This window comes from Ovis canadensis, chromosome 21, assembly GCF_042477335.2.
Source record: "Ovis canadensis isolate MfBH-ARS-UI-01 breed Bighorn chromosome 21, ARS-UI_OviCan_v2, whole genome shotgun sequence".
Lineage (NCBI taxonomy): Eukaryota > Metazoa > Chordata > Mammalia > Artiodactyla > Bovidae > Ovis > Ovis canadensis.
In genome coordinates this window covers 28,000,763-28,014,651 of record NC_091265.1, presented here as the reverse complement: position 1 = coordinate 28,014,651, position 13,889 = coordinate 28,000,763, and the positions used below count along the sequence as shown (strand labels likewise).

The following is a 13,889-nucleotide window of genomic DNA, read 5'->3' as shown; positions in this document are numbered from 1 at the left end:
CAGGGAAAGAATCAGAGGAGAAAGACCAGTGCCAGGAAGTCCAACGAGGAAACTGACAGAGGGCCTGGAGGAGGGGAGTGATAATGAACAACTCGAGGGGCAGCCGTTATTGAGTTTATGAACTTTGAGGGGAAATGTTGCCTTCCCAAAGGCAAGTATGAGGCAGTATGCTCCTCCTTTCACCCCACCTCTCTGAATCCCTAGGTCACTCTGGACATCTGAGCTCTTCCCTGGGCTCTGGCCATCTAAAAGCTAGCTCTATTAAGGAGTTTCCTCATTTTTCGAGGGTAGAAATGACTTTTCCTTTGAAACTCAAAATATCACTTTGAAGCTGCTACAAAAGCAACCCTCATAACTCATCCTGGGGAAACAAACATAATTCCTATATTGCTGACAAAACACTAACTGTCAAGTCACTTTTCTGATACACGATTTGATGGCAGGCTCTGCTACTAACTCTGTGTGCTCCAGAAAAATGATTCTTAGTTTCTTCATCTGTAAATGACATAGTAGGACCCAATGACTGTATGGAAATTTCCAAGAGGGTATGAAACAGAACTGAGACTTCTTAATGCCAGCTCCAGCGTGATTCAGGGAGATTGCCAGGATCCTGTCACCAATAGCTCCATCTTTGCCCCCAACCCTCTCTACTGAATATTTCAAACTATGGTTCTGGAGAAGACTCTTGAGAGTCCCTTGGACTGCAAGGAGATCAAACCAGTCAACCCTAAAGGAAATCAACCCTAAATATTCATTGGAAGGACTCACTGGAAAAAGCTCTGATGCTGGGAAAGATTGAGGGCAGGAGGAGAAGGGGCAACCGAGGATAAGATGGTTGGATGGCATCATCGACACAATGGCCATGAGCTTGAGCAAACTCCGGGACATAGTGATGAGCAGGGAAGCCTGCTGTGCTGCAGTCCATGGGGTCACAAACAGTCAACATGACTCAGAGACTGAATAACAATAACAACTCATCTCTCCCAGTCAACGTCCCCTCTGAAAAGGAGCCCAAGGCTTTAGAAAAGGAAACAGAATATTAGGTCAGATGTCCAAGGAGGATGGTCCTCTTTGATCTCTTCAGCCACACTCTTCTCCTTTCCTTTTTCACTGTTTTAAATTCAGATTTTCAGAATCTCACACCCAGAATACTGCTTTAGTTATCTCAGTATCGCCCACTGGTGGTCTCTGTCCCCTCCAATCTCTCTTTCCCATGGTTGCCAGACTGATCTCTTGGAAACCTACTTTTGATAATTCACTTACCTTTCCTCTAAGCAGGGTGGAAGGAGAAGCCAGTTATGTGTCTGGTAGACATTGTGCTAGGGGCCCAAAGATGAGTAAGTTTGGGCAGCAATTCAGGTACATTAAGGGTGGAAAATCAGAGAAAATCACTAGATTGGGTGTGGTCACAGGCACTAAAATTATTCATTGTCTACAGGATAAAGTACAAGTTTCCTGGAAAATATAAGGCACTACAACTGACTTGAGTCACTTTGCAGTTCTGAGGCCTTTCATTCTTCACTAACTGCTTCTTGCAATGGAAGCAACCATGTTCCACTTCCTATGTGTCCTGTATCCTATTCCTACGCCACTGCCCATCCCTTGAAAATTGTACTAATCCTTCAAGGCTCCCCAGTTCAAATTCCTCCAGCTTCTAAGCCAGAATCAAGTTCAGAGGAGCCTGAATTTCAGAGCAAGTTTCCCATCCCTCCTGTTTAGTATGAATTACTTCCTCCCTGGGGGAACCCATTCTTTCCCCCAGTAGCCCTGCTCCTTTAGGGCAGTGACCATGACTAACTCATCTTGGTCCACACCGCCCAGAAAGCTGCCTTGTATAGGCAATAACACCTTTGTTGTTGTTTACTTGCTGAGTCATGTCTGACTCACTGCAACTCCATGGACTGGCCAGGCTCCTCTGTCCATGGGATTTCCCAGGCAAGAATACTGTGGTGGGTTGCCATTTCCTTCTCCAGGGGATCTTCCCAATCCAGGGAACAAACTCATATCTCCTGCATCGGCAGGCAGATTCTTTATCACTGAGCCACCTGGGAAGCCCATATTGGCACCTAATGAAGGTTTATTAAATAACTGAATAAACATGTTTTCTAAGACTTCATTTCACTCTGGTAGACCACAACAGAGAAAAGTGTGCAGACTCCACGCTCCCTTCGGAAAAGTTCTCATACAGAAAGATGCACTTCATCAAGAAATCAGCTTCCGCCTTTCAGAATTTAAGCTTTTGTCCAAATTAGTTTTTGACAAAGCTAAACTCAATTCAATTTATTTCTTCATTTTGCTTAAAATGCACAAGTGTGACATGGTCTTAATAAGGGAGAGAGTTATGCTATAGTAAATGGATTAAGGATTTTGGAATCAATTAGACATGAGTTCAGATTTCTTCACCTCACCAAGCCTCAGTTTCTTCAAATCTATAAAGGGAATAAATGATGTCCCTTCAAGTTTTGCTGTGCTGATTAAGAGATATAGATGTAAGTTGTCTAGGTTTTTACAATGGTACTCCTACTATCAACACTTCGAAAAACATCTCTAACTTCTGTTTCGTACCAGCCAGTGGATAAAGGACTAGTCATTTATTTGTAGCCTATCTTATTTTAGAAAGGATTTACAATGCAAAGGGGACCCTTATAATTGCACATTGCTGATTATTTAGTAAGAATGTTAATAATAATTCATTTATATTCTTTCAGATGTGTATTTTCCTTCCTTAAATTATTGAGATTTTAAAATAAAAATTAAACAAAACAGCATAAATCACTAAATACCACTGATTTTTCAATGGAAAAAGAGCTTGATTCTGAAGACTATTCTTAAACGTCTCAAAAAATAATAGAATGGCCGATTAGAAAATTGATAAAAACTTAGAACAGTGAAAGAAATTAAGGTGGTGATTAAGTTTTTACCAGAGGCTAGTATGAACAGAGATGCATTAGAAATTTAATGGACATTCTCAGGAAAGCTTGGGTGCACTGAGATCTGGGGAACTGAGGTGGTTCTCAAGCAGATCCATTCACACTGATGGCCACTTTGAGCCTGGTTATGGGTTATAGACTGGAATTATGTGGATCCCTGCCACAATAGTCCTCTTGTCTTTCCATGTGTAGACACAGACTTCATGAAGACACATGGTGTTTCATTTGTAGCAAATGGGCATTTAGGAATGGAGAGCCTCAGATTTCCTAATGGATACTCTCCAAACTCAGTAAGCTTCAAAGCTCATAGCCAGCCTTTCCACACAAACTTCCCAACCTTCCAGATCTTCCTGGTCAGCCCCATTAGCCAAAACTCCCACCACACCATCCTCACCATCCACCTGGTGTCTCTGATCTGCAAGGTCTTACTCCAAAATGCCTACACTTTCCACCTTCATGTTTGTGCTCTTTCCTACGTGTGGCAAACTCTTACTCAAACTTCAAAATCTCACTCAAATAGTACCTTCTCTTTGAAGACTTCTCCCTTATCCAAGTCATAATTAGTAGCTTTCTCCTTCTTCTGACTTCCAAGAAAAGAAAGGATAGTGTGAAGAAATGAGAAAGGCAAATGTTCTACTGTCAAAATAAATTGAATTTAAACCTGACTTTTGTACTTACTAGCTGTGTGATCTTAGGTAAATTAGTTAATCTTCCTGAGGCACAATCTCCTGGTATTTAAAATAGAGATTAATTTGCTAAATTTGGGCTTCCCAGGTGGCAACAGTGGTAAAGAATCCACTTGCTAATTCAGGAGAAGCAAGAGACAGGAGTTTGAGCTCTGGGTTGGGAAGATCCCCTGGAGCAGGAAGTGGCAACCCATGCCAGTATTCTTGCCTGGAAAATCCCATGGACAGAGGAGCCTGGTGGGCTACAGTCCATGGGCCTGCAAAGAGTTGGACACAACTAAGCAACTGAGCGTGCGCGCGCACACACACACACACACACAGAGGGATCGTCAGTGATATTGTGTTGCCATTGTTTGCTTGCTTATATATCTTTCTATGAGCTCTGAAGTAGGAAAGACTTTGTCCTTTTAATCATCCGGCTGCCCCACGAGGCACCTAGCCTAGTATCTAATGTTTTGTAGAACTCAATTTTCAAACATTAATGAATGTTTAATTATTCATTCATAATTGCTATATTTATAATTCCTCAATTCATAATTGAGGAAAAGTAACTCAAGCACTCTAAGTTCTTTTTCTATGAAGTGCTCTCTAGTTATTCGCACATCCATGAAGTCGAATCCCCATAGCTCTTGTACACACTATTAATAAAGCTCTTGTCACAGCCCATTTTACACATACTAATTGATTCTAAGATCCTCCAGGGCAGTGGCCACAACTTTCACTCTGTTTAAAAACCTTTTTTAAAAAATGCTTTGGCCACACCGTATGGCATGTGGGATCTTAGTCAGCCCACTAGGGACCAGACATGTGCCCCTTGCATTGGAAGCATGGAGTCCCAGCCACTGGACTGCCAGAGAAGTCCCCATGGCTCTCACCCTGAATCCCCAACAACTCACAATGTTCTGTCGACACCAGTGATGATAATGTTACTTAAATATCCCATCCTCTTCCTCATTTCAAACAGTTTTCCTTTTCAGTTTATGCTGCATTTACCCCTGGGTCTCAGAGACTGAGGCCTCTGTAACAATGACTAATTTCTATAGTTTTTGTCCAAGGCTCCAAGTGAGTGGCATCTCCTGACTTTCTTAACTCTCCCTTGGTGAGTGGGTCTGTCCTTCAGTCTTAATTGTCCTGTCTTTCTCTTATTGTCCTTTACGTTCTACTTCAGGATGAGAATCTTCTCACTGATGTACTATTTTTGTAGGGACTTGGAAACTATGGTTTATTGCTTTTTAATTAATAGGCTCATGGAGAATTACTGCTGGAAGGCACCTTAAAAATCACTGAATCCAGGGATCTCAAGCAGAGAACAATTCCCAATAGTGTGTTAGGCATGACATCAATCATGACACCCCCCCCCCCTTCTTTTTTTTTCTGTTGAGGTCATATATGGCCTGAGAATCATTTTCAACACATTTTCTAGTTAGAGACATCAATTCATCAGTGTGCACAGGAGGTGAAACTTCTTTGACATCCCTGATATAGTTCAAAGCTGCTACTTTGCTAATGAGGTCCAAAGAGCAGTGATGCCTCAGTGATAAACTGACACCAGAACTCAGGTACCCGAGTCTCACAACTTTCAGTTCAGAGTTTCCCTCTCCACGTGATCTCTGCTTCTCCTTCAGCAGCCACTCAAGTCCTAGGATTTATACTCTACTCATTGGCTCGTACCTAGTCGTATTCAACAATATGATTAAAAAAACACAACACACAAGTTTTGTCTGTATTAAAAAGGCATCTGGGCTCTCACTGATGCTATAAGCTCTTGAGGGGAAGGGCCTGTGTTACCTTTGTATCTTTCACAAGTTCTAATCCTGTGTCTGGCACATGGTAGGTATTCAATGAAAATTCTTTGCTATATATCCAACTATGTATACGAAACAAACAGGAAATCTATCCTAAAATTATCACCAAGAATCACTGAAAAATCTTACCCCTTTGTATGGAGACAGTATTTGTTTGAAAGGTTTCCATGCATGATGACCTATTCCCTCACTATTTTTTAGAGTGACATCATGTTTAAATAAATTCCCTTTCACCAGAATGTATTAGGGGAATGAAAATCATTGTGTCAATGACTGGGCTGCCCAGTGAAACTTCTGCTTAAAAATACAAAGGGCAGTGTTGTGGTTTAGGGCTCAAAAGTCCTGAGAATTGATAGCTTTTCTTTTTGCTTTCATGGTGACAAATGCTGACCTAAACTTGTAGTTCTGTGTGGGGTTCACAAGTCAAAAATGTTAGGACAGAAAAGTAAAGGAAAGGATATGAAGAGAAAGAGAATGGGAAAGCAGAGGTGGGGAAAGATATTTCACAATACAGCAATACAATTCTTGTATTATCACTTAAAAATAGATTAAAAAAGACTTTACAACCCACAACCTACATCATACAACAGGAAAGATTAAATGCTTTCCCCTTAAGGTCAGGAACTGAACAGTTTGCTACTTTCATACAAACTATACAGGAAGTTCTAGCCAAGGCAATCAGTTATAATAAAGAAATAAAAGTCACCTAGATTGAAAAGAAAGAAGTAAAACTCTCTTTTTACATATAATATGACCTTGTAGATAGGAAATCCTGAGGAATCCACCAAAAAGCTATTACAATTAATAAATGGATTCAGCAAGGTATAAGGCTCATATACACAATAATTACATTTCTATATACTTGCAATGAACTATCAAAAAATAAAACTAAGAAAATAATTCATGTGCAAAAGAATGAAATTACAATCCTACTTCATCTCATACACAGTAACTGATGCAAAATGGATCAACCACCTAAATGTAACAGCTAAAAGTATAAAACTCAGAAGAAAATATGGACATCTTCATGGTCTTGGTTTTCTAGATATAATACCAAAGAAAGTAGAAAAAGAAAAATAGGTAAATATCAAAATAAAAAAAATTTGTGCACCAACAGACATTCTGAAGACAGACAACTCATAGAATGGGAGAAAATATTTGGAAAGTGTATATTTAGTAAGAGATTAATATCTGGAATATACAAAGAACTTCTACAGCTCAGCAACAATGAAAGAATGCCATTTTAAAAATGGGCAAAGGACCCGAAAAGATACTTCTCCAAAGAAGATATACAACTGGTCAATAAGCACATGAAAAGATGTTTAATACCAATGGTAATTAGAGAAATAAAAAATCACAACCACAAGGAGATACTTCAGACCAAACAGGAGGACTATAAGCAGAAAGACGTATAATAACAAGTGCTGGCAAGGAGGGAGAGAAACTGGAACCCTCATACACTGACGATGAGAATGCAGAATGTTACAGCCACCTTGGAAACAGTCTGGCAGTTCCCCAAAATGTTAAACACAGAGTTATCATATGACCCAGGAATTCCACTCCTAAGTACATGCCCAATGGAAGTAGGAGTATATTTCTATATAAAAATCTGTACACAAATGTTGATAGCATCATTATTCATAATTGCCCCTAAGTGGAAACAACATGAATTTCCACCAACTGATGCATGGATACATTTAGATGAGTATAACCATACAATGGAATATTGTTGGGCAATGAAAAGAAAAGAAGTGCTTATATATGCTACAACACAGAGGCACGTTGAGAATGTTATGTAAAGTGAAAGACGCTGTCGCAAAAGACCACATAGTATGTAATGCCATTTGTATGAACTATACAGCATAGGCAAACCTATGGAGACAAAGTAGATTAGTAGTCCCCTAGGGCTAGGTCAGAGGGCTGGGGAGAGGGACGTGACTGCTGCAGGATTTCTTTATGGGGTGATGAAATATTCTGAAGTTGACTGTGGTGATGGTTGCATAACCCTAAATTTCATTTGTTAATTTTCTTCTTTTCTATGTCTGTCACAACAATCCAAGTATTCACTTAGATGATCCATCTGTATATTTCCATGACCACTGACCTAACTTTATCATGTGTAAAGGGTTAGATATATCTTATGATGAGCAGGCATCTTTTATAGAATCTAGCCTTTGAAAATGTTTATTTTAAAAGAAAAAAGTTAGAGAAATAAAAATACCAAAACTATCTTTTTTCTTCTTCACTATAGTCATCATATCACCTTGATAATGCATCATTTCTGCTGATCACTAGCAGCTTTACCCCCAATATTTAGTATATTTATTATAGATCTATTTCATCAGAAATCACATCATGGCTTTTAGCAAAACATTTTTAGGTGATCTACTGTCTTGTAGCTCCATAATCTGTCTGTTACTGAAAGCTTCCATGCTAATTTTAGTTCAATCCATGGCAACCTAGAGAACTTAATGTTTCAATTATTTTGTACCTACCCCTTTTGAATCAATCACTCCAGGTTTTGCATTAAACTTCACTGTCTTCAATCGGGCACGTTCCTTTCTTTCCACCCTAAGGAAAATGGAAAATAAAGGGTCTATCATATGGCAAGGCATATATGACTTTAAATTCCTTATCCAATGAAGAATACCTCTTCTTCTTATCCTTCAGATAAAATAAAATGTTTTAAAATATTTGTGTTTCTTTGTTAGTATAAAAAGTCTTGGTATAACATCTCTAAGCTGCTAACACATCCATTGCAATTTTTGTGTTACATGTACTGAATCGTCACATAGGAATAAAAACCTAATATTTGCTACTTAAATGCCTGAATCAATCAGAATCTACTTCAAGAAATCACAGTCCACAGACACGAACACCTAAAGTGGAGGCCAAGTAAACTCTCCTCTCCTAATATCCCTTTTTGTTTGCTTCCTTTTTCTTTCCTTCTCTTTAAGAAAGCTGGGGTGTTTACTTTTACCTCAAACCAAATATGCTATAATCTTGAACTTTTCCTTTGCCCAGTGTCCTTCTGCTGCCATCTCTGCAGTTTTTGTTATTTTTACCTTCATTCATTCATCAAGCACTTATTGAAAGCCTACCCTGTATCAAGTAAGGTGTTGGGGGAAAAAAAAATTAAAAAGCATGACTCCAATGAAGGCATAGTAATGCCTTGTTGGAGGGGACAGAGGCATAAAAAGACTGATACTACTGCACAATAAGACTGCTGATAGCAAGGTGAGTGGGCACATCCATCTCACTGGAGGGTGATAAGGAGTGGAAAGCAATGGGGAGGGCTTCTTGGAGAAGGAGTACATTTCTGTGGGACTGAAACGGTAAGAAAGAGCTTGTCAGTGGGAAAAGTTCAAGGAGAATCTCCCAGACAGAAGGGAGGCACAACATGTACCATGACCTGAAGTTATAATCAAGCTAAAGACTGCAGGAAGATTCTGATACAGTGTACATACAGCACCGGGCCATGAGGCTGGGGAGCTGGTGGGGCCTCCTTTATAATAGAAAGGGGATCCCTCTACACTAAGGGCATGGGGCTTTCCCTTGGGGAATCCTCGCGACTTATTAGAGGCTATAAAGCCAAGAAATGGTAGACTAGACTAGCATTTTAAATAAGTGACTCTGGGGGAGGAAGAGGGAAGAACAGTGGGAAGCAGGAAGCCTGTTAAGAAGCTACTGCCATAATCCAGGCAAGAAATGATGAGGAGTGATAATGAAGTGGGGGAGGGGGAAGAGTTTGAGAAGCATTAACAGAATAAAGTTGGCAGGTCTTGTGTCTGTGTGGAGGATGGAGTTGAAACGAGAAGCTCGATATTTCTCCGATTTTCTTTCTGAGCCTGTCTAATTAGACATGATCGTTCCGTCCTCTAAGCCACACCACACTTGTTTGTCTGTCTTTGTCGGTGTTATCTCTTGTTTCCTTCTGTGCTGTTTATTTTGAGTTGCACATAAAAGGCTCTATGTTCCTCAAAGGCAACTCCACGTATGACTCAGAGTATTACAGTAAGTCCTCAGTAAATTTTAACAGCTGAACTAAATTAACATTAATTGCATTGTTTTAGCATCACTCTTTATTTAAATATGGGTAGGTCTAATTTCAAAAATGGGGTAAGAAAAAAAGAGAGGAAAAATCCCTGAATCTACAGAAACTTTAAGGGTTTATGAAATCTAAGCTATTCATAGATCAATAATTAACAACATACTTCTCTTTGAGAGTTATTTTGTGTTTCCAGCTGAAACACATTGAAGATCAGGGTTTCTATAGTTACAGAATGGAGTTTCAGAATATATTTATTTTGGTATGAGAGTAGAATATTTGAGTGGAAACAGATGAGCAAAATTCTTCAAATCTAACCTCAGATATTAAAGCAGTATGTTCCACCGAGAGTTTCGACCTGCACCCAACATACAACGGTTGGGAGGAGAGCAAGGACGACTTCACATAAGGTAAGTAGCAAAGTGCAAAGATGCTCACTGTGAAAATGTCTGCTCTGAGCTTCTTCAGCTTTTCTCAGTTTTAATCCAAGTGCAAATGCTAACTGGTATTCATCTCTTTGGGCCCTTCTGAAACTGCTGTTACAGCCCCGACCTTCTCCTGGCTTCTCTGTGTTAGCCAGCCTACTTATGGGAAACACCAGTCCATCAGGGGATACCAGAATGACACACAGAGAGTACATGGTTATCTGATTAGTCTATGGAAAATAAATTCTGCATAAAGTGAGAGAGCTCACATGGGCCCCAAACATAAATGAGGCTGAACTCATTCTCTTCTAAGAATTGCTTAGATAGAGCATTCTAACATTTCCCCCTTGGTTTCTAAGTTCATGCCTTCCATGTTCCTTCAGAAATGTTTCCATTAGGCCATCTTAGTGGTTCATCACTTAAATCTTAAAACGAGTTGCACAGACTAAGTCAGATGAACAGGCAGACAGACAGAGACACACACACAAACACACCTAATATGTGATATGGTTTATCACTGATCTTCAAACAAGCAACGAAAAAAAGTTAAACAAAAAAAATTAAAGCCTTACTGTAGGAGTGGCAGATTTTGGTTCACTCAAGAAGGAAGTCAGAAAGCTTTGATTTCTACTTGGGGTGGAAGTTTCATGAGTAATAAAGATGATGATATAAGTGGTAACTGAAATTTTAACATATTATTATTAATGAAAAAGTCCTTCACATTTACATCATTCATTTGGCCCTAACAATAACCAAGTGTGGTATTCTCAGTCCCATTTTATGGCTGGAAAAGCTAAGACTCAAAGCTTCCTAAATTAGAAAATGGTAGAAACAGGGACTGAGCATGTATCTCCTAACAGTGTCTGACCACATGCATTCTGTTTGGGAAACAGTATTTAAGGACCTTCCACACTGCCCTTACCCAGTGAGAGACTGTAGAGGGTCACCCACAATTCAAGACCAATATAGTTCCTTAGGAGTCAGGGCCTACTTTCTCACAAATGATAACCACCCTCCTTCTTTGCATCCCAAATCCCGATTGTCCTGAATTAAATAAACCATAACCAAATTCAAGCATTGAGTCACTGACATAATACCTGTTTTGACAGGCTGGCCTCAAAACTCAGAATAAACTTGCTTTCAGCACTGAAATTCAGGTTAGCCAGATGTCTATTTGCAATCTGACATCACAAACACTGGACTGATTTCTCTCCTCAGCAGTCTTTTCACATTTATTGCATCCCCAACCATAGTTGTGTTTTTCCATCCCAGAGGCCCATGCTAATTGCTTCTTGGGGGTCTCTGCAAATCTTTTCTCCTGGGTCGCAAGGGGTGTGGCTTATCTTTTTTTCCTCACATGCCTCAGCCCTGTACTCTCTCGTAGTGCTTATTGGGATGCATGTGGACAGTTTATTGCCAAGATCAGTTAGGGCTGAGAGATAGGTCCCTACATAATACTGTGCTTTTCTGAGCATCAAAAGCTCAAAATTTGGAGAAGGGAAAATGTATATCATTTGAGTAAGCACAAAAGTATTAGATGCATGCTAACCATCTTACCTATCTTATCTATAATCGGCATGATAATCCAGGGTTTAAGATGACGCTGGGCAGATAGCAGGTGCTTAATCTTCGTTGGTAAATGAATGAAAGAATCATCGAAGAGGCTTACTGGTTCTTGACCTGGATGTGACACCTGAGGCTCAGAGAGTTGAAGTGACGTGCCCAAACAACCAGTGTTTCTGAAAAAAATACTTGCTGACCATTTCCTGACTTTTTTCCTTGGTAGGAATCTATGTAAAAGTGTAGCATCACCTTCTCTGTTCTACTAAGTGAGACTCCTTGGGCAGAAATACATGATGTTAAGAACCATAGATCTTTACCTAAGGAATTGGTGGGTCACTTGTGTGGAAAGACTGACTCGTGATGAGAAGGACTGACATACTTCTCTCACACTCAAGAGGCAAGCAATTAATTAGATTGTTTAAGCAGAAATAATCCCCTCCGCCCTGGTTTGGTCACTGACCAAAATACTGAAAACTTAAACTGGATGGCAAAATTTGAGCAATCAGTTCTGACATCTAGCATCTCCAGGGAGCACCAAATGGCCATGCTTTAATGAGCCCAGCTGTCTTCCTCTGTTCCTTACCCATCTCCCATCTGGTGTTTTCAGGTTCCCGCCAAAGACACAATGAGGGCAGGCCTGCAGCACTGGATGGTCAGAAGAGCATCCAGTCCCCCCAGGCCCCGCTGCAGGGAGGACTGAAACACCATACAGGTTACTGGCCACAGGCTTGCAGGGAAGCTAAGTGAATGAACACTTCCTCAATGCTAGCTGCAAGCTGCCATCTGAGAGCCCAGGCACTGTGGGGCGATGAATAGAGACTTGGGTTAAGAGACAGGAGAACACATCCCAGTTTGGCTCTTCAGAAACTATGTAATCTCAGAAAAGAGAGATTCTGTGCTAAGAGCCCAGGTTTAGAAATCACACAAATATGCACTGGAATTCTCCATCTGCCACCTACTAGCTCGGTGACTTAGGTAGGTCACTTAACCTCTTAGGATCTCACGTTTCATGAGACTGGTGAAATTAGGATATTAAGACAGACTTGAAAAATTATGGTGAATATTAGATAATACTAAAAATGGTTAGTATAGTATTTGAAACGTATAAAAGCTTCTTACTTGTCAAGGGCTTCTAGTATACCGTTGGGGTAGTGAAAAGCCATCTAGTCTTGCTACAGAGAGACCTAGGCCAGTGGCTGACTGTGCATCCTTGGGGAAGTTACCTGACTTCTCTGATCTTCAGTTTCTTTATGAAGCTTTTGTGAAGATTAAAGAAAATCTTATATTTGAAAGCACCGGCACAATACATAGTCTATCATCATATGGAATTCACTCCTCTGTCTGCTGCCCTTCCTCTTCCCTTGGTACCTGCTATGGACTGAATGTTTGTGTCCACACAAAATTCCTATGTTGAAGCCTCAATCCCCAGGGTGGTGGTCTATGGTGGTGAGGCATTGGGAGGTAATAAGGTCATGAGGGTGGAGCCCTCATGAATCAGGTTAGTGGCCAAAAAGAAGAGACAGGAGAGAAAAGTGCTCTCGCTCTCTCTCTCAGCCACATGAGAAAATAGCAAGAGGACTGTCTGCAAACTAGGAGGAAGGGCCTCTCTCTGGGAAGCTGAATGGCTAGTGCCTTGATTTTGAACTCCAGAACTGCAAAATATACATGTCTGTTGTCCAAGTTACCCAGTGAATGGTGTTCTGTCACAGTAGCCGGAACTAAGACAGCACCTTTATTTACACTATAGCCCCTGTCCTCACCAGGGTACTGTGCCATAGTTACATGCTGGTCCCACAAACACCAGCTCCAGGCAGTGATCTGATGACAGCACTTGGCACACTGATGGCGCTCATGCGGTGCTTGCTGAACTGAGTTTTGTCAATTCTTATTTCTATAATGTTGGGTGGCAGGAATTGCATATGAGTTAAGAGTGTTACAGCCTGGAATCAAATCTCAGTTATGCCATTTATTAGCTGGGCAATTTCAGGCAAGTAAATTAACCTCTCTCTGCTTCAGTCTCCTGGTTTGTAAATTGAAGGTAATTATATTACCTTCCCCATAGGATTGTAATGAGGTTTAAATAAGTTAATTAATTATAAAGGGCTTACAACAGTGTCTAGCATGTTCAAGGAACATTTATTTAGATAAAATTTATTTACCAACTTCAAAAAAGAGAGAGGGAAAAGGCAATGATTTTCATACTCATCTTATGGTTTCATTGAAATGATTAAATGGAATCATCAATAGAGTACATTTTTATAAAGGCTAAAGTCATACACTGATGTTATCCATTATGAAATTTTTCCAAATTGGCTCTAGGAGCTGAACTATAATTCTTCTCTGGCCTCTAACTGAAAAGGGGCCAGAAAGGAATTAAGGATGGAAAAAAATAACCCTAATCTAATAATAAATCATATGCATACCAGCAACCA

At 40.2% G+C, this 13,889-nt stretch overlaps 1 protein-coding gene across 14 annotated transcripts in view; it reads right to left on the bottom strand.

The window, feature by feature from the left end:
• DLG2 (discs large MAGUK scaffold protein 2) overlaps positions 1-13,889 on the bottom strand; it is a 2,361,423-nt gene that overhangs the window by 57,491 nt on the left and 2,290,043 nt on the right. For all 14 annotated transcript variants that reach the window (XM_069564820.1, XM_069564810.1, XM_069564812.1 and 11 more), the window contains one exon: positions 7,917-7,992. In XM_069564820.1, the coding sequence (XP_069420921.1) occupies positions 7,917-7,992 (76 nt within the window). The remainder of the gene's footprint in view (positions 1-7,916; positions 7,993-13,889) is intronic.